Raw genomic sequence first — 20,187 nt, 5'->3', positions numbered from 1 at the left:
GTTGAATTGGGGCCGATGTGCGGACAGCAGCTCAAAGGTCAGGAACCGAACCGGCTCCAGCTTGGAACATGGCTCTGACACAAGTAAGGTCTGGTTTCATCTTAGCTTCCTTAGCGGCTCACACCCCATCAGATGGAGAGAGTGGAGGGCGACTCTACTCTCAGTGATTATGCAGGGACTCCCCTGTGCGACTCCGATTGAGGTGGCCAGTGGGTCCCTTCACTTCTTTGCACGTTGACCATGGTCTCTGCCCAGATTGTGGCACAAGGGGGACCTCTGGTTGAAGTCAGCTGCGTGTTCGGGAACCTATGCCAAAGAAACCTCCACCCCAGGAAGACATCTCCGATGTTCACTACAACTGAACGATGAATGACATAATGGAGACTGTAGTCCCTCAGTGACAAAAAATTATTACAAACTATTCAATAAAACCATGATACAACGGTCACCTAAATGATAAATAAGGAGACTCAGACTTGCAGATAGATGATGGAGGCAAGTACTGTCCTCACCTCACATAAAACAGCTCAGAATCCCGAGACATTCATACTATAAACGTATATTGAAGGCAAAAACAGAATTCTTCGAATCCCAGCTGGACAACGCAAAAAACGCCCAGGCAAATTATGTGAAATCATTAAGCAACCATCAAGCCACCACAACAATACCATGCAGGATATAACCAAACAGCTGAACTGTGAATACTTCTTGACCTTCTTTGATAAGAAAATAAAGAAAATTGAAATTGCAATAACTAAGGATTCAGCACTTCTACACGGTCAGCTTCTATCCACACACGACCCCCAAAATTTAGAAACCGAGTGCAAAAGGTCGCCAGCACTTTATTCTTCCATGAAAGCAAAAAAATAAACTCACCTGGATCGAATTCAAGACACTCAGTGAAAGTAAAATAAAACAAAAACTGTTATCAGTGAAGCCAACAATATATTTCAACAACCCAATATCATCTAAAATCCTGAAAGACTTCACTCATATCTTTCCTTTACTCTGGATCAAAACTATGAACGCCTCCTAAATGCATGGATCAATTCCAGACTGTCTCAAGACTGATCAAGTAACACCACTCCTGAAAAAAATGACTCTAATCCATCAGATCTAAATAGTTTTCGTCCAATATCCTCATTATCGTACTTTGTGAAACTGCTGGAGGAATTGTGTACACAACCAATTATATCTACACATCGAGCTGTTATGTCCTAGGTGCCAGTCGGGCTTCAGACCAGCACACAGCATGGAAACTGCCATTGTTCATGTCATGGATGATGCTCTAAAAATACTTGATCAAAAAACTCCTGCATCCTGATCCTGAAACAGAATGGGGCTGACAGGAAATGTGCTGAAATAGTTATCTTCCTTTCTCCAGAACCAATCGCAGAGAATCAAGCGGAACCACACACGATCAAACCCTCTCCGGTCTAAATGGGGGTTCCCCAAGGATCCACCTTAACCTAAATTCTGTTCAACCCATACATGGAACCACTGACAGAAATCATCAAACAAGCTAACATATCTTTCCACGAGTATGCAGATGACAGACGACTGTATCTAAAGATATCATCTATGGAAAACATCAGAATACTCAGCAACACACTCATGGAAACACAACACAGGCTGGCACTAAACAGCCTAAAATTATACACACTAAAAACAGAATTCCTACTAAGGTCCTCACCACACAGCTCTCCACCAGCCGAAGAACGAATCAGCAATTTTACAGCCCTCAACTGCAACCAAGTTATCATGAAGTCTACAGAATCACTCAGAATAACACTTGACAAAAACCTCAATATGCAGGCACACATCACTGCAGCCACAAGAGAAGTTTTCTTCCAAATTAATTTCCTCAAGAAAATAAAACCTTTCCAATTTCCCCCAGACTTCAAAACAGCAATGCAATCCCTCGTTATTTCCAGGATGGAATACTGATGTGCAGCATTAAGAGGGCTGGCAACACAGACTGCCCCGCTCAAGCCTTCTCTTAACGCTGCATCTGAGCTAATCACAGGATCAAGACGATACAACCACATCACTCCTACACTGAAATCACTGCACTGGCTCCCTTTCGAGGCCAAAATTCATCAGACTATAGCTTGTGTGATACTCAAAGCCAGACACCACAACCGTCCCTTATACCTGGCTAAGAAGCTCTCGATCTCTGAAGGCATCCGTCAGTCGCAGCTAGCGGGGGTCACAGGTGCGGGCGGTGCATAGGGGCGGGGGGGTCGAGATTAATAAGATGTAAAAGAAAATAATACATTTTAAAAAACGTACCTCCCCCCCCCCCCCCCCCGATGCCGATCCTCCGTTGTCTCCTCAGCAGGCAGGCACAGGCTCCCAGCAGCTCAAAGCAGCGTTAGGATTGGCTAGGAGCACCCAGCCAGGGCGCTTCCAGGCAGACTGGGAGTCTGTGCCTGCTCTCTACAGCCTGGCAACACAGTGCCGGGCTGGAGGGAGCACACTGAGCATGTGTGTTTGGCCAGCCCGAGACGGCCGGACAAACACACATGCGCTCTGAGGAGAGGGCACAGTGCACTCATTGCTCGTCATCCCCAATGCCCCGCCCCTTCCTCGTGAAAGGTTTGCAGCTTCTGCTGCTGGCAGGGGGCGATGCTCCTCCGCCGTAGCAGAGGAGCCACCATACTTTACGATGTGCAGACTCTATGCTGTGAAAACCACCTAAGCCCCTAAGAAAAAACAGACAGCACATTCTCTGGGGCAGCACCAAGAATGTGGAACACTGTCCTACCTGAGACGCAGACTAATCCCTCTTCTTCGGCCTTTAGGAAAGAAGTCAGAATCCTAATGAACAGATTCCTCGCCTGGATGGCCAGACAAACGAAGAACAACATGTCCCTACCAGAACAGTAATGCCGGACAAGGAAACGGGCCAGCTAGCACTCTATGTACTCCGAGCTGACAGACTGCATCACCGTCCTACTCGCCCCCTACAGGATGCTACTAGATACGTGATGTATTAAGGCGTTCTGGTACCCTAGGAACATGTTCTCGCTATATAAAACCTTCTAGTAAATAAAGAAATCACTATAATAATTTTGGTTATTCAACAGAAATGAAATAGTACCCTGGGCACGTGGACGCCAGTGATAAACCTCATCCCCAGACACTGCCTCTGAGTCACAAAGAGGCCTTCCTGTGGCTTGGCATTGCAGTTCTGGCGTGCCGAAGCAGGCAGGTACAGTGTGCTTTTTTTGTATGACAGAGAAAGAAAGAAACACGTCACCCCCTAGCGCCCCTGGTACTTTACCAAGCCAAATCACAACGTTTGGCAAAATTCGTCATAGGGTACTTTTTTTTTTAGGTAAAAATACAATGAGACAGGTGAATAGCAGTATCAACTAAAATTCGCTGACAAAAATCGATTTGTAACGGTAATGATGATAAAGTCAGATTTGTTAAATATATTTAAACAGCATCTTAAACATCAACTGGTCAACGCTCAAGATGGCATTTAATCATATTAAAGTAAAACAAGAACAAAATATTGGAATAATTCCTGTAGATCTGATGTCGAATAGTGGTGTTAAAAGGCAAAACTTGGTAAATAAACATTTTGAAATTTCTAAAACCTTTGAAATAGAAAGCACCATTAGGTAACAGAAAAACAGAAATGTAGTATGAACGCATGCACGGGGGCAATTGAAGAATGGATGGCGGGAAGAGCTAGTGTGGAACTGAAGATGATGTGCAGGAAAGTGGAAATGGAGTAATGTAACAAAGCTGGAGGAAACAGGAGAGATAATATAAGGGAGGGTGTTAGGTGATGTGGAAAGTTGGGAGTATTGCAATCAGTGCACGTAATGTTTAAAAAGAAACGTGTATGGGGTTGTGGTGGGGACACCTATCAGGCCAGTGCGAATATAAACCACACCAAATAGGGAAAATAAGGAGTTTCTCTTCACAAAAGGAAAAAAAATGCATTTAACAGAATCCCACCTGATGCTACAAGCCTGAATGTTGTCAGAGTGCAGTCGTCAGGGCAGAACTGAGGTAACAGGTATCACCATTTACACTGCATGTATACCATATACATACATTGTCCATAAGAAGACTTTTCTAATGAATGCATAGACATTGTTGAAAGTTTATCAAGTAGCCTCTCCATATATTGATCATGATTGTGGTCCCGGATGTTGGACATGCACATTGTCATTCATCATCTATTGTCCATGGCTACTTCGGTGGCGTAACCAAACTTGAGCCCCCCCCCCCCCTTGCACAGTACACGGAGGGGACCCCCTCTTCGGACCCACTCGGGAGGACCTAGGCCATTGTACTGTGTTGAGGGGGGGGGGGGGGGACACACCAGGAGCTCGCCCTTCACCCCCCCCCCCCACACTGCGGGGCTGCGGGGGCCTTTGTTAAGTCTCTTACCCCGCTACTAAAACAGCGGGGTACAAGGCACACAAACAGTGGGCGCAAAATGCGAACCAACCTAACCTGCGTTTGAAGAAGTTATTGAATAATAGTGTTGTTCTGAGCACCCTGGTCTCTTTGTGGGGGCTGTTTGGAACAGTCCTGACATAAAGGAGGAATCGACTGAGTTTCCCTTTGGAATGCACGCTCCCCCGATTAAACGAACTGCCGCAACAAATTTACCTACACGAAATCCAGAAACGTTTCTTCTGAAAGTTGCACCCAAAGCGAATGTCTTCAGCCCTCAGCATTACGGAGAAGCGTTAGATACCACGTATCTCCCATAGGGGTCAGTATTGAAGCATATCTGAGCCACGCAAAGATGGCCTTTTGGATGGCTTCCCTTTTGTAATGCAGTAGGGTTGTTCTGGCGCACAGTGGACTGGATGCAGGTTTGTTAAGCTTGGCGGGCTTTCTGTTTGACATAGGTTTCAGAATCTCGGGGAAAGGCCCAAGTAAAACACAAATGAGAAGTGTGCTACGCGAGAGAGTGCCTGTTGTGAGCAGAGTGCCACCTGGCCTGGCTACAGTGAACTGCCTGGTGTCTCAGAGCCCAAGCCGCGCCACGCCTTGCCGACTGGGAAGGGGTACATTGGTTCGGGTTACAAGTCAAAAACATTGCACTTGTCGAGTTGAGGGGTTTTATGTGAAACCTATGTTTTTTCAGACGTTGTCTGTGGTACCAATGAAAGTTGTAACTCCAGTATGAAAGAAAAGCAACGAATGTTTTGTTTGGATGGTTAAAACTAAAGTGCTTGTTTTTTGCTTCTGCGAAATGTCTGTTTTTACCACTCACAACGTTTCTTGGATTGCCTGTGCATAGCTCAGTAATTTACATGACATTTTTACTCAGATTAAATCTGGCAACCCTTGGAAATGGGTGAGAGTTTTCAGCTTCAAGTTTACTTGCGTTACTTTAAGACGTGCATTGGTATGAGCAGGGTCTGATTGGGATCACAATTACGCCTGAGCACTCCCCCAAAAAAGTGGCCACATTCCTAAATCCATACTTTTTTGTTGTTTTACGGGGGCGGCTCCTCAGCTATGGTGGAGGAGCGTCGCTCTCCCTCCCCCCGCCAATAGCAGGAGCTGCAAACCTTTAAAAATAAAACAATAATAAATTATGGACTGGGCCATGGGGGTGATGAGCAGTGAGGGGAGTGCACAGAGCACTCCCCTAAGTGCGCATGTATGTTTGGCCAGCCATCTCAGGACAGCCAAACACAGATGCACACAAAGGCTCTCTCCAACCGGCACTGTGTTGCCGAGTTGGAGAGAGCAAGCCCAGGCTCACAGTCAGCGTTGGAGCGCCCAGCCAGGGTGCTCCAGCCAATCATAATGCTGCTCTGAACAGCATCATGATTGGCTGCAGGACAGGCTGGGAGCCTGTGCCTGCAGTGCGGCAGAGAGCGGAAGTGAGGCCGTGCGGAGAAGGTAAGTTTTAAAAATCATTGAAAAATATATATATATATATTTTATTTTGTTCCCCCAGCCCCCGCCCCGCCACTTTTCCCAGTCGCCAGCCGTGACTGGTTTTATATAGTGTGAACTCGGCCCAAAGGCACTGGAGCAATTACCATGAGCACCAGATACATTGCACAAGATCAAATTAACTTTTTCATTTTAGGTAGGGAGATTAGGTGATTTGCCCAGAATCAGTGGATGTTGAGCTGCAGCCAAACATCAAACGTACTTCACCAGTTCCAATGTCAGCAACTATGAGACCCTCCACCACGGCCTTAAAGACACTGAGACTGAGGTGACAATAGCTGGTCCCTAGTGAGGCCACTTCTCTTATTCATCCTCTCCCCAGCATACTATAGCCTCATGGTATGACCTGGCAGGGACGGGTCAAAGAAAATCATAGGGCTGCTGCTCCAAGGGGCTTAGGTCAGAATGGACCCCCTACGAGACTCCTGCATACTCCCACACTCCCTATGCCCAGCATGGCCTGCAAGTGATGGCTCAGTGGGGGAATGGCACTGCTTCTGGACTGGAACCGGACGCAGAGGCCAGGGCCCCGAGGTGAGAATGCCCTAAGAGTCATAACAACACCTGGACCCCCGCCTCAATTTGACAGCACGATTGGGGAGTGCCCATGATGCCGGCGCCACATTACAGTGACCTGGGCGTGACTGAGACTCTGTGGGCTGATTTACAGAAGCCCTAGCAAACCGGCCCACTGGTGACCCTGAGGCAATGGCCCATTGCCCAATGCCTGACTTCCTGCCTTCCCAATCCGACCCAGGGTATGAGGAAAATGAGAAGCACTTTTCTGTAAAGTATGTCTCCTGCAGAATCGTTTTGTCAATGTTATGGAAGGGTATGATTTTCAGGTGAACAAGGAAAAGCAATACACTTCGCCACCTTTGCAGAGGTGTAATTTGTTCAATAATAAATTAAAACAAGTATTGCCAAAGCCAGTAGGTCTCACCTTTGGACCAATTGGCTTTGCCAATGGTTTTATCCATCCAAGAAGGTGTGCTGTACTGGTAAAGAAAACAGATTTTGAAGGTGCATGCACCATTCATGTGCATGCTTACAAAATGATGCAACCACTTTTTTTTTCTTTTTCATTCCTGATCCGGGTTGGGTTGATAAATAGTAAAAAAAAGTACGGAAGTGTTGTTTTTTTGTTTCTTTGGAAAGGGGGTGATGGGAAGCAACACTTGGGGTGTGGTTGGGAGGCGGAAGCAACACAGGAAAGATGGGCGGAAGAAACACATAGGTGCAGGTGGAGGCGACAGCAAGGTGAGAGGCAAAAACAACATGTGGAACGTGGGTTGGGGAAGCAACATGGCGGTGTGAGTGGAGGGGTCAAACAGGCGAAAGCGCAACATGGAGCTGATGAGAGAGAACACATTGGTGAGATGCCAACACAGGGGAATGAGGTTGAAGCACATGGGAGACAGCAGGCAAAGGGGCTTTCTTGTAGAATCCATAAACAAAAAGAAAAACCTATTACCTGAAAACATGAGCAGTGGAGGACACAGTAATGCTCTAGAAGAGGAAGGAAAGCCCATGCAGCTAATAAATATGAAGCAAGGAAAAGATAGTGACAATGAAGCCAACCAATGGTAAGCAGTGGGCAGGCTCTAAACCCACTGTAAGACAACAATGTGTCTTGCAACTGACAGTACACAGGCTGTTTTAGGTGAGGCCTAGAATACGCATCAGGCCACAAGTCATACAGATAACACAGTGGCTTTACACCTCTCCAGTGGCAGTAGGTAACTGCAACAGGGGGCTTTCTTTTACAATGTGAACTTTAGCCATGGCACATGCCTGCTTTCTCCCTTGCTTTATTTTTAATAACACTGGAATGCCTTGTCATTGGCATATGCTGTTCCAAAGCCATCCAGGGAACTGACACTGTAGCTGGCAATCTAATAATCATGTTTTATGCTGACAACTTACTTCTCACGCTAGCCTCCCAAGAGAACTTGTTACCAGCTTTTACATCTATGTTATTGGCTTTTTCAGAGTTCTCAGTTTATAAAATCAACTAGACCAAGATTGAAGCCCTTCCCATGACTTTTCATACTATCAGAGAAGCCCTGTATGCACATCGTTCCCGATGGATATCTGCCAAGAAGACATAAAGTGGAGTGCTGATTACTAATGACTTTACAGCAGCAATTAAAGACAATATGAATGCTCTGATTGAGCAATTGCATAGAGAAATTAAGAAATAGGGCAAACTGCAATTGTCACTGTGGGGGAAAGATTAAACTATGAAGACGGTGGTGATCTGAGGTTTAATTACATCTGCAACATGCTGCCTATTCCGGTCCCTACATCCCAATTGCGTTCAAAAGATGCAGCTATCAAATTATAGTTCTGATAAAATGGCTTTGTCCAAGCTCTACACTGCTACCACCTAAGGAGGACTATGAGGGTCATTACAACCTTGGCGGTCTTTGACCGCCAGGGGTGCTTCCTGGGGAATTACGACCGCAGCAGAAGCGCTGCGGTCGCACCACCGGGACCGGTGGTTTCCCGCCACTTTAGTCCCGGCGGTTTAAATCCCCCAGGGCAGCGCAGCTGCGGTCGTAATTTGAACAGTCGTGCGATTTGAACCGCCATGAAAAGACTGGCGGAAAGGGGAGTCACGGGGCCCCTGGGGGCCCCTGCACTGCCCATGCCACTGGCATGTGTAGTGCAGGGTCCCCCTGCCACGGCCCCATGCAGCTTTTCACTGTCTGCATAGCAGACAGTGAAAAGCGCGACAGGTGAAACTGCACCGGTCGCACAGCCGCAAGACCGCCGGCTCCATTTGGAGCCGGCTCCCGTGTTGCGGCCGAGATCCCCACTGGGCCGGCGGGCGGAAACCAGGTTTCCGCCTGCCGGCCCAGCGGGGATCTCCAAATAGGGCCAACGGGAGTGCGGCCGCATAGGCGGCCGCCCGGCGGCCTAAGACTCCCAAAGACGTAGATCTATCACCCGGCACACCGTCTTTTGTAGCAGGCAAATCAATTTGTCACAGATTTGGAATGCCCTGATTGGGTATTACTGGAGCAACAATTACAGGGAAGAGTTTGAGGGCCACAAGTGCTGTACTTACATCACCTTGACAAACAGCCCGGCTAATCCCCTTCTACACGGCTCCAAACAAATTTAGATGACAGTTCATTGATATCTCACACTGAATGGTTTTGTGAATATGCAGGCCCCTTTATGGAGTAATGCAGCCATCTTTTTAGACACTGTCCTGGCCAATATGGATTGCTGCAGGGCAGCATCAAATCGTTTGTGACTCTCTAGGAGGACTTCAACTTGTCCCGTTTTCAGTTTCTGCAATATCTGCAGCTAACCAGCACTATGAGGAAGGCCATGCACATCTAACCATCTGCTGTTTCGGAGTCAACTCTAAACTAGGCAAAAGAGGTATTGTGTTAATAAATCCTCTTAAAAATACAACTGCAGCATTCTTACAGTTTTGTAGTCATGAAATGCCATGCCTTTGACAAGATATGAGTTAAGAGATCTCTAAGACGAGGGAAAAGGGTTTGTTTGTCTTATGCTCTGGGAAATTAGGCAAATGTGAGAAGAGTGGTTTGTCCCCGATTATGTCAGGCAGAGACAAATTGCTGTATGGAATTCCGCTTCACTTAATCATGAGTGGGCCAATGTTTCTGCTCCCGAGTTTCCCAGGCATTGGAACCCCCAGAACCCCAGACCCATTTTTACCTGGCAGTAATTCTGCTTGGTAAAATCGCACAAGGTTTTAGCTGCAGCAGCCAAACCTCATCCCTCATCTTTTTTCTGGCACTGGATGTTATATAGTAGATCAACATGAGGTAGAATGTGCAAAGAGTCCAGGCAAACCCCAGAGGTATCACAGTGGCACAAATTACATCCCAAAAGCTCTCTTTTGGGGTAGTGTATCGAGCAGTTAGGCAGATCAGTGGGTATTACATGTAAGCCACACACCCATACAGTAAGTGAGAGACACACTCAATAAAGAAATCTGACACCAATTTATAAGAAATAACACATATTTTTATATAATTTTAGATACCAAGATCACTGGAATTAGGTGAATACTTTTCGAAATAGAAATTTGTAGAGTTTTTAAAAAATCGATACAGTGCAGTTTTTGGGTGTGCTAATGTTATCCTATGAGGATAAACATGTACTGCAATCAGACACTTTACATCAACTTACGGGACTGTTCTCCAGGACTTAAGGTGAGTATGGGGCAGGGTCAAAGGCCACACCAATGAATCACCTCGGGAAGCTCTGGGGTGTCGGGGTGCAGAGGTTTGTTATGACGTTGGGTGTCCCATTCACTTTATTGGGAATCGGTCTGGTCGGGTAGTTGCTGCAAGCTGGGACAGGAAAGTCAGTCCTGGGGAACCCACAGGAGAGCTCGACTCTGGAGGTCCTCGGGCACGTGGGGACACCGTTGGTTTACTTCTCCTCAGGCTGAAAGGCATGGGTCCTGTGCTGTCTTATGGCATTGGGTCCGGTGCTGGAGTTACTCATAGTTGGAGGGGGCACAGAATCAGGTTTCGGACGTGGACTAGGGATCCAGTCTGACCAAGTTAATAAGTGGGATCAGGTCTAATGAGGCTGGGAGACGTGGGGACACCATTGGTTCCCTTCTCCTCTGTCCAGGGCAGACAGGTGCTAAGGTGTCCTGAGGTGATGGGTCTTTGTTTCCAGGTCACTTGCGGTAGAAGGGGGGTGTGCAAAAAGAAGATGCTGACACCGTTGAGAAGTCCACAGAGGGCAAGCTCAAGCTGGGCTTCATCTCTGGAAGGCCTGGAAACCACGCTGGCATTATTGGCCCACTTCAGCTCAGGCTAGGTGGCTGAGGTGCAGTGGTGCTGTCTGGTGTCTGGTGTTTGGAGGTCCCATCCCTCACAGTTCTTTGGGTGACTGTGGATGCAGGAAAGTAGCTCCTCTGCTCCAGGAGAGTTCTTCTTGGTGATTTGCAAAGCATTGGTAGCTCTCCCGGTTTCTTGGAGGCTGCAGCGGCAGGACAGGTCAGTTGCTCCTCAAGGGTCCGTGCAGCAGACAGGCTAGCAGGGTTGGCACCAAGTCCGTAATGCTCCTTGGTTCTCGGGTTCAGCAGGCTTCTTGTCCACTCCTTATTTTGTTTTTTGTGTCCAGCGAAGATCTGAGGTTCTTGTATCGGGGTGGGTCTCCTAAATACTCAACTTAAGGGAAGTTAAGGAGAGTGAAGGGTAGTCGCCTATGTGCTACTTACCCTTGGGTCACTACACCCCCTAGATGACCACTTCCATAGGGGAGTTGGCATCGCCCGGTTCCAGAATTCCTAATTTCACCACACACAAGATGATGGAATTTCTAAGGCTGTGTTCATTTCAGGCTGGTCACCCTAGAGGTGTGTCCAGCCTGCAAATGCAGCATGCCTTCTGCATAGCTATTTTTCCTGCCTGTCCATGTGCAAGATGGGCCCTGGGGTATGGGGTCAGCAGTTTCTTCTGGAGAAGGCCAGATCTGCATACCAAAGGTGGTGAGCTTCTCAGAATGCACATTTGTAAGTCACCCTGTTGGGAGGGGTGTGTTAATACCCCTGCCAGAGCCGGCTTTGTTTCTGACCTCCAGAAAGCAAAGGCTGCCAACCTTCGGGGGTCAGAATCTCGTCTGTTGGTGGCAGGCTGGCTAGAACTAGTCAGTGAGCCCAACAGCAGTTGGTAGGTTTTCTAGGGGGAGCTCTAAGGTGCCCTCTGGGTGTATTTATTAATACATCTGTCACTGGAATCAGTGAGGGTTTATTAATATGAGATGTTTGATACCAAACATCCCTGTTTTCAGTGAAGCCATCATGTAGCTGGAGAACTTGTATGTGACAAGTGTCCAGCACATGCATTTAAAATGGCTTCCCCGTACACTTACTATGCCTTAGAATTGATTGACAAAGACACAGCAGGGGCATACCTGTACTGGCAGATATGTCCACACATGTAATATAATGCACACTGCCTTAGGGCTGTAAGGCCTGCTGTAGGGTTGACTTACAAATATTACATGCAGTGTTTAGGGGACATGGCACACAGGCTGTGTGCCATGTTGTGTTTTCCCTTTTGGGAGCACCTGGTCACACAGCCTGCAATGGCAGTCTGCATTAGGTTGGTGCTGGGTACCTTAGAGTGGCACAAGTTATGCTGCAGCTCTTAGGGACCCTCTTTAGTACCTAGGCTTTAGGTACCAGAGGTACCGTTTACCAGTGACTTACAAAGGCTCTAAAGAGGCCATGCCACTTACGGATCAAGTGACCAGGGGTCTTGATTTGGGGAAGAAACACTGTCACTGGGGACCTGGTTAACAGGAATCCAGTGCACTTCAGTCAAAGTTACATCAAAAACAGGCAAAAAGTGAGGGGTACTGCAACCTGAACCCAGCTTCCTACAATGTCATTGAATGCTTTTTCCTGCCAGAAGTTACCTTCCCCTCCCTCACTATTTTTCTCAACATTTCTCTCCAAGCTCATCCCACATGGACCCAGACATACATTTACCACCTGCTCAGGACAGTGGTAAATTTCTGTGTTAAAGCCCTCAGGATAGGGAGTACAGTTTAGAATATCAGACAGTGATTGTATCTACATAGTTATTCCCCAATCTAATGGATTTAACTCATAATTGCACGGAACTGGTGGGTTGATCCTGCATGCCAATGGAAATGACATGTGCAGAGTTTGCACCAATACAGGACTGTGCAACTCCTAATCTGGATTTACTCCCATTGCCTCTTATTCACCTGTTGCAATACCGGTTGGCTTTTTCCTATAAAAATGTTTGTTTAGCTTCTCAGTGTGACTCGCCGGCCTCCAACGCAGGATCCATTTGAACCTATTACTACCCGTAAGTACACAAAGGGGCAAATATATAGATAAAATGCATGGCAATGATATGTTTTGGTGACAGTATTCCTCCATTTACATTTCAAAACATGAATTCTTGGCTTTCTACCTCATAAATGTAACAAAACAAAAGTAATATTAACGATGAGGCCCTTCTCTCTACAAAAAAAAAACTAATTCATCTAAGAAGCTGGAGTGCAGGCTTTACGACCCGCCCCACCAGAATCTTTTATTACCAGAGACCAAGATGGGGCAATTCATGTTTAAGTTCCAAGTATAGAATGTCTGTGATCTGCGGTGGGTACTGGTGAGATTTCATGTCATAGTTCAGTAAGCTGTGATGGAAAGTACAGCTTTGCCATGTTTGGGACCTTGGTATTTGTTGTCACATGAAGAGCATCAGAGGTGTAGTACATACAGTCACAGGACATTAGATAATGCGTACTTGTAAAGCGCAGTATCACCCGCAAGGGTACCGTAGTGCTTAGGTTAGGATAGTTCTGCAGAACTTGGGGCTTCTCGACTCCGGAATGGTGCAAGGATTTAAAGAGCTTTTGGCAACAACAAAAAAAATCCACACTAGAGCGGCCCCAATCACTGAAACAACCCCATTTTTGCACCCTCTAAACAAACCCATTTTTGTACACTTTTCAGCAATTTAGTGACATCACCAGATGGGATCCTAAGGCTGCTGCCTTACCTCACCCTATGGAAGCACCGGCTGTCCCTTAACTGCAGCTCTAGGGACCTGGGATTCCTTCCCCTTGACTTTCACTCTTCCTTTCTCGCGGCAAAGTCAATGTTTTCCGTCAGATTTTTTACCTGATTATTGTCTTGCTTCATATTTTAATAATTGATTTGAAAAGTGTAAGGGATTTCCCACTTTGGATGTGTATATTTGTTAATAAAGCACCCGCTCATATGGTGAAATAAGTTTTAGTCTGCTTAAACCAGAGCTAAATATTTAAAGTACTTCTCTTGTTCCTAACAGGAACTCATCACAACACTCTACATTGGATTTCTGGGGCTCATATTCTCTTCCTATTTCGTCTATCTTGCTGAAAAGGATGCTGTGGACGAGGAAGGGAAGACCGGCTTCTCCAGCTATGCTGATGCCTTGTGGTGGGGAGTGGTGAGTATCTAGTGCAAGGGGGCGGGATTTTTCATGTTTCCTCCTTACTTGATTTGAAGGGTATTATTCATTAATGCGAGTACTACATACATGCAACGAAAGATGGAAAACTGAACCTGGGAAAGAAGGTCAGGATGAAGAAGCAGCTGGCACTGGAAGAAGATACTCTTGCTGCCGATGTGCAAGGAGCCCGTGCTCGCTCGTTGTGTGCCGGCTCTACACTGGGCCCCGGCAAAGCCAGAGGACAAGAGGCCATACATGTCTAAGGGGAAGTTTCTTGTGCGTTGGCATCTCTAAAGGATTTGTAGCCTACAGCAATTTTCCTGGTACCCTACCAGACACTGGGTCTTCTATCATCTACATCTGCTGTCACTCCAACCCGACAAGGGCCCTAGAACAGAGCTGGTGAGCAAGATGTCTGACACACAAATACATCACTATTAGCTCAGTACAAATATCAGAAGTTCAGATAAGCATGCAGGCCTGCTAACAAGAAACACTTGGCACAAGGCCTGTCGGCTCATATTCCATTGCCTGAGTAAGATTCTTACGTTTCCTTAGAGTTTACACAATTCTCGTATCAACTACACAAGTTAAAAGCAGTTCTACAGTTGCTTCACAAGTATGCAGATTGGACTCCGCACTCTTTGTACACCAATCACCTCTGTGGCTGTTGTGAGTGGCATGTGTGCCCGAGCAGCTTATTAGTAATAGACTTATCTCTGACTGTTGGGCATGTTTAGTTCAGTGGCTGCCATGGAGGCTCCTCTTCATGATACACCAGGAGCAGGGGAGCACGCATAGGCTTTTTTTAATGTGCAATTTGGGTGACATATTATTTGTGCTAATTAGTAATTTAAATGACGCATATGGTTGTATCCAATGAACTCATATTGCACTTTAAACAACTTAATTGTATTATTTCGATATCTGATTATTAATGAGGCAACGTTATGCCATAATTTCTTGTGTGAGACACCATGTTAATAAGTGGGTACAGAGTCTAGATTGCTCATCTTGCTCCTGCTTATTTCCCCCACCCAATCAGTGACCTTCTGCAGGTTTTCCCTCACTACAGTTTCTGCAGAGCACTGAGTACTATGAGTACAACTAACCTTAGAAAGCGTGTATTGTGAGTGAAACTTTCCACCGTGCTCTCTATATATCATTTTAAAGGACTTCCGCTGGAAGTTCCAATGTAGGTCTGCAGAAGAACAAATTTGTATAAGATTTTGTTTGCGTTTTGTTTCATATTGTATTTTACATCTCCGGAGTGCAGTTGCTGAGGAGGCAAACAGAAGATTTATTTTACGTCAAGAAAATTGGTTAGTGTTAAGCAGGGGCGGCTCCCTACAGTGAGCGTTGGGGCTCCGCCATTCCCTGCCTCCTGTTATAATCAACATTTCTAGACATATTAAAAACAATGCAGAGAGTTGAGCAGCATGGCTGTTAGTCTCCGACCTATGCTCTGAGTGAGGCAGTCCGGCACATTTCATAGGAACATGCACTAGTGCGCATGTGCGGCGGGCCGCCCGTTGCAGGTTTGTTCACATGTGCCAGCCACCTATCACAGGTTTTTCCAGGCTTATCTCCTTCCAGCCCAGATACTGATGTAATGCAGCCTCACTGTACAAAGACAGCTAGGGGCGCTTGAGGCATAAGCCCTTGCTATCCATGGTTGCACATCAGTCAGCAAGGGCATGTCCAACCATTTTACCAGTTGGACACAGAGTGGAGTGACATCAGCAAATCCTATATGACCACACCCACCCTGCGGCAAGTCGGGAAAGAGTGTTCATGGCTGGAGAACGAGAAGAGGATGGCCCAGCATGCAAAACTGTTTTAAAGAAAGTACGCACTAAAAAAATAATAACATTCAATTGAATAAGTGTTGCCTGAATCTTATTCAAAATTTGGCATATCCTGGTGTGTTCTTTATTGGTTAATTTCTGTAATTTATTATTTCTACAGTTAGTAAAAAATGTTTACGTTTTCCTCACGTTTCTGCGTTTATACTTTTTAACCGCTTATACCACGAAGTCTCCGTTGAAGGGAACTAAACATAAGACTATGTCAATATGGCCGTCTGCATGGGAAGGTTATTGAAATTGAAGAAGGGCATAGTGTCAGTGCTCTGCGAGTGTCAACATCAGTCCTCATAGAATGGGGGAGTCCCGTGTTCAAAGGAGCAAGAAGTACTAATTTCAACCTGATGTTGAGCCATAGGTGAAGCTGCAAACCTAATACAGAGCTATGGCTCACCAGTGATGAATTTAAATGGCAGGCAAGAAAGAGAAATATTGTATGACCCATATGTATTTTTCTTTAAGTGGCACATCATTCTTTACACAGTTTGCTTTGCAATTACATTTTTAGTGTCCAGTTTAATTTCACTACCTTACACAATGACTTTCCTTTAAATGTGCCCCAAGACGCCACGCCACATTTGCAACGTTTATAAACGGAACAGACAACTGACAGATGATGTTGATGATGATGCACAGTGCATGTGGCTGCATCCCAATCCAATTCCCCACTAAAACCCCAAATAAGAGGCTCTATTGTGCCAGTGCCACTTTTTCCTATTGTGCTGATGGCTGCTGCGCCCACTGCAGACTTTGTGAACCCCAACAAGGACTGGCCTGGTACAGCCACCTCCACCGCTGCCCGCTACCACCTTGTGAATGGCCAAAGCCACCAGCTATCCTGCAGGGCCTACCATGACGCGGAGTCCAGTACTGGCAGCGTTACCAGAACAAAGGGGCAACCGCAGCAGCCGACTAGGACAGAAAATACGCTCAGGCACAAAATAAATGTGGCCCCCATTAATGAAAAAGTGTTTTGCAAGGTTGGAAGTCTGCATGAATATGAGCTTACTGCAGCAATGTTTGGTTTTTAATATCATGGAATTCGGCGGTAAAACTCAGCCTTGTAGACCATAAAAAGGGCCACAAACAACTATAAAACCGGCCCACATACTGAGCTGTTAGACCAGCAAATCCAGCACTGCCTCGTTGCCCTATAGGCCAGTCTGACCCTGAACAGCTGCCAAAGGTAAGAATGTGTAACCATTCTCCAGTTCTAACCTGCTCTTGTCTTTATTCTGCCTTCCTTGTCTGTCTATCTCACTTCTTACCCTACTTCACCTTCCCCTCCATGCCTGTGTAGCTAACAAGAGAAAATAGAGTGAATGGGAATTTTGCTACACAAGATACATATGGCTAATATACATCCCCGTGCAGTAGTAGAGAATTGACCCTGCATCTGGGCTTTCACTGCACTCAAGTTTATATAATTCTGATGACATTAGCTTTGCATGGTGCAGGCATTAAATGTACTCAAAGTATGAACGTACACATGTTCTAGAATACGGATACCTCCATACACTACTGCATAACAAATATTGCTAGTTACACTATCCAGCTAGTACCCAGAGAATTGACTACAACAAGGTAAATGTGAAAGGGCTGATAACGTGCAAGTCATGTGGCTTGGTCACAATCAAGACGAGTACTTACGCCCCAGTTCGTGAAAAGATCACCCCAGTTCGTGAAAAGATCACCAGCCGCCAGTGGTGTTAAGAGATTTAACTATTATTATTTTCATTTTGATTTGACCAATGTGAGTTAACCATGATCATGCCATGCTGAATGTGCAGTTTTGATAATTGTTTATGCATAAAACTCCTAGTTTTGAAGGTTTGGGAGCGACTTCTCATTTTCCTTCTGAGACTTTCTTTTCTCCCTCAGAATTCTGTCAGTACTCCTTATGAGTTTTACACTTACAATCTAGAGATATTTACCTACTTAAATTGGGATTCTTTTATTTCCTCATTTTGTGTTCTGTACCTGAGCTTTCAAGGCGATTAATGCATTTTTCTATATTGCTTATATTACGAATTCTGTAAAAAAAAAAGAATCAACTTGTTTTTCTTCTACAATTCAGGTATTGAGTGGTCCCAGTTTCTATTTGATTTTTACTCTGCTATTTAGTATGTTTATAGTTATGGAGGCTGATGTCTCTTACCGCTATATCAGCAGCAACGTGGAAACAAAACTGTCTGATGTATTGGGGTTGGCTCCCACAAACAGACCACATGAAATTAAAAACAAAGCTTCCCCAGTAGTTGCAAATGCATAGAACAGTCCCTTTATTGGTAAACTCACTTGTTAATTTTCCTGTAGTACTCTTTTTATTTTTTAAGTCCCATCTCAGAACTTTCATTCCTCGGAGTCACTCCAACTCCTGTTCATTACTGCTAGCAGTGACCACACGCTTCTGTATTGCGATTTTGGGTCATTTTCTGCTCTGTGGTCTGTACACACCTTGCTGGTGTTTCGGAAGAGAAGTCTTGAAGATGGTCTGACAAGCTGGGGCACAGGGGCAGCTCTTAACCTTGCACTTGATGAATAAGATGTTCGATGTAAGATGTTGGCGGAGTTTGAAACGGTGGATCACAATACATTTTGAGCCGCTTGGCCGTGGCTAGGTTTGAAGGGCTCCTCTGAGGGTGATTTTCCTCCCTCCTTGAATAGCGAATCCAGATGGTGATCCTGCCATCCTTTCGCCGACCACCTCTGCCTTTCAACTACAAAGTCCCAAATGACTCCTCCATCTCTCTCCAGTGTTATTTAACATCTTTGTGTGAATTGCAATTTCCCGTGGTGATGATACACAGCTGATTGTGCATTACACTCAGACTCCTCAGGCCACTGTCAAACTAACCACTGGCCTGTCTGAAGTTGAACAGTGACCGGTGCTTAACTTCCTTACAATTAATGCCAAGTGACACCTTGTTGGTTAGTAACACCATTAAACAATGGCAAAACACTCTCAGGTCCACATTAATGGGGCAAGCACCTTCTCCAGCATCCAAAGTTGAATTATTAGGAGTCATGCTGGACCCACTTCTCTGTTTTGAAGCCCCGATTAATGGGGTGTCTTCTGCATGTTTTTACCACCTTATGCACAGAGTTTTCTACAGTGCAGAAAAATCACCTCTCTGCCAGCCCTTCACTGATTATTCTTCTCTCAGAAATTTGCTCCCAATCTTTCAACTTCTGTTCTCAGTTGCCTGTGAAAAATACTCCAGAATAGGTTGCATTTCCCTTTACTTTTACTTGCTCAGACATCAGCTCTAGAACAAACTTCCCTTTGCATATCTTACTTAGCTTTCAGAAAGGATATAAACACTGTTATATTGACCTAGCACATCCTTTTCTTTTTTCTGTTGTTATTCCTCTAATTTTATTGTTCTTTGCACAAAAATGCCTATGTTTGTAAAGAAGCACCAATTAAATCTTAAATCATTCACTCGAATAAACTGTATTGGCACTGCTACGCTTATCTGAGTAACACCAAACTCCATCACCAGGCAGCCACACTAGGCAAGAAACAATGTTCGTGCAGTGTACCACCCTTGTTACCAAGAAAACTGAGATTATCAATACCGCTGTCGAGTATTCACATTAGCTGTTTCTGCATTCAGCATGTTGCTCCATCTAAAGAGATTACAAAATCACCAATCTGAAATGTCTTCTGTGCACCACTGATCATCTAAGGTGACACAATGTTCTAATCAGAACACCCTTTTACAGTGTATCTTGCCTGCAGGCATGATTTAAAAACCAGTCTTCAGCTTGTCTCATCGCTTTGATCCTCTTGAAACCTCAGAATAAATCAGAATATTGAGTAGACTTTGATATCACCCTCCTGATGGATTCTAACCTCGCAAGACCATGTTCCTTGTGAACATTACTAGATTTACATTTGTAATCACCTTAATGCACCCTTCAGCTTGTAGGATCATGTGAGGATGAGCCGTTTGATAATTTTGCAAGATATCCAATTTTCTACCTAAACGTGCTCATGGTCGTCTCTTGGTGTCTAGCCTTCTCATCCCATGCACACTCTGACTCCTCTATGGTCATCCCATTGTACATTTGATTCCGCCGCATGTGGGCCTTCTATACCTCACACTGACCACATTATTGAATTACTACAATTGTTTTCTATGGTACTGGTCCTAATTAATATACCTTGGCATAAGTACTGTCCATAATATTGGCAAGGGAAAATCTGCTGGTATGTTCCAAACAGACTTTCGCCATCAATGCGTGCAAGCCTTTGTGTCTTCCACCCATCCCCCTTTGAAAAGCAAACTACTGAGCTGAAAGATCATCACTATTACTGAGGCAATCTCTTGATTTGAGGCTTTTCATTGAGTAATTGCACTCCCACTTATTCTCTGCAGTGGAGTTTTCCT

At 45.4% G+C, this 20,187-nt stretch overlaps 1 protein-coding gene across 1 annotated transcript in view; it reads left to right on the top strand.

Moving 5' to 3' along the window:
* LOC138287148 (potassium voltage-gated channel subfamily KQT member 1-like) overlaps positions 1 to 20,187 on the top strand; it is a 750,297-nt gene that overhangs the window by 453,921 nt on the left and 276,189 nt on the right. The window contains exon 6 of the mRNA XM_069227507.1: positions 13,782 to 13,922. Within this exon, the coding sequence (XP_069083608.1) occupies positions 13,782 to 13,922 (141 nt within the window). The remainder of the gene's footprint in view (positions 1 to 13,781; positions 13,923 to 20,187) is intronic.

Source organism: Pleurodeles waltl, chromosome 4_1 (genome assembly GCF_031143425.1).
Source record: "Pleurodeles waltl isolate 20211129_DDA chromosome 4_1, aPleWal1.hap1.20221129, whole genome shotgun sequence".
NCBI classification, from domain to species: domain Eukaryota; kingdom Metazoa; phylum Chordata; class Amphibia; order Caudata; family Salamandridae; genus Pleurodeles; species Pleurodeles waltl.
The sequence above is the reverse complement of the archived record's forward strand: the minus strand, read 5'-3'. Positions and strand labels throughout refer to the sequence as shown.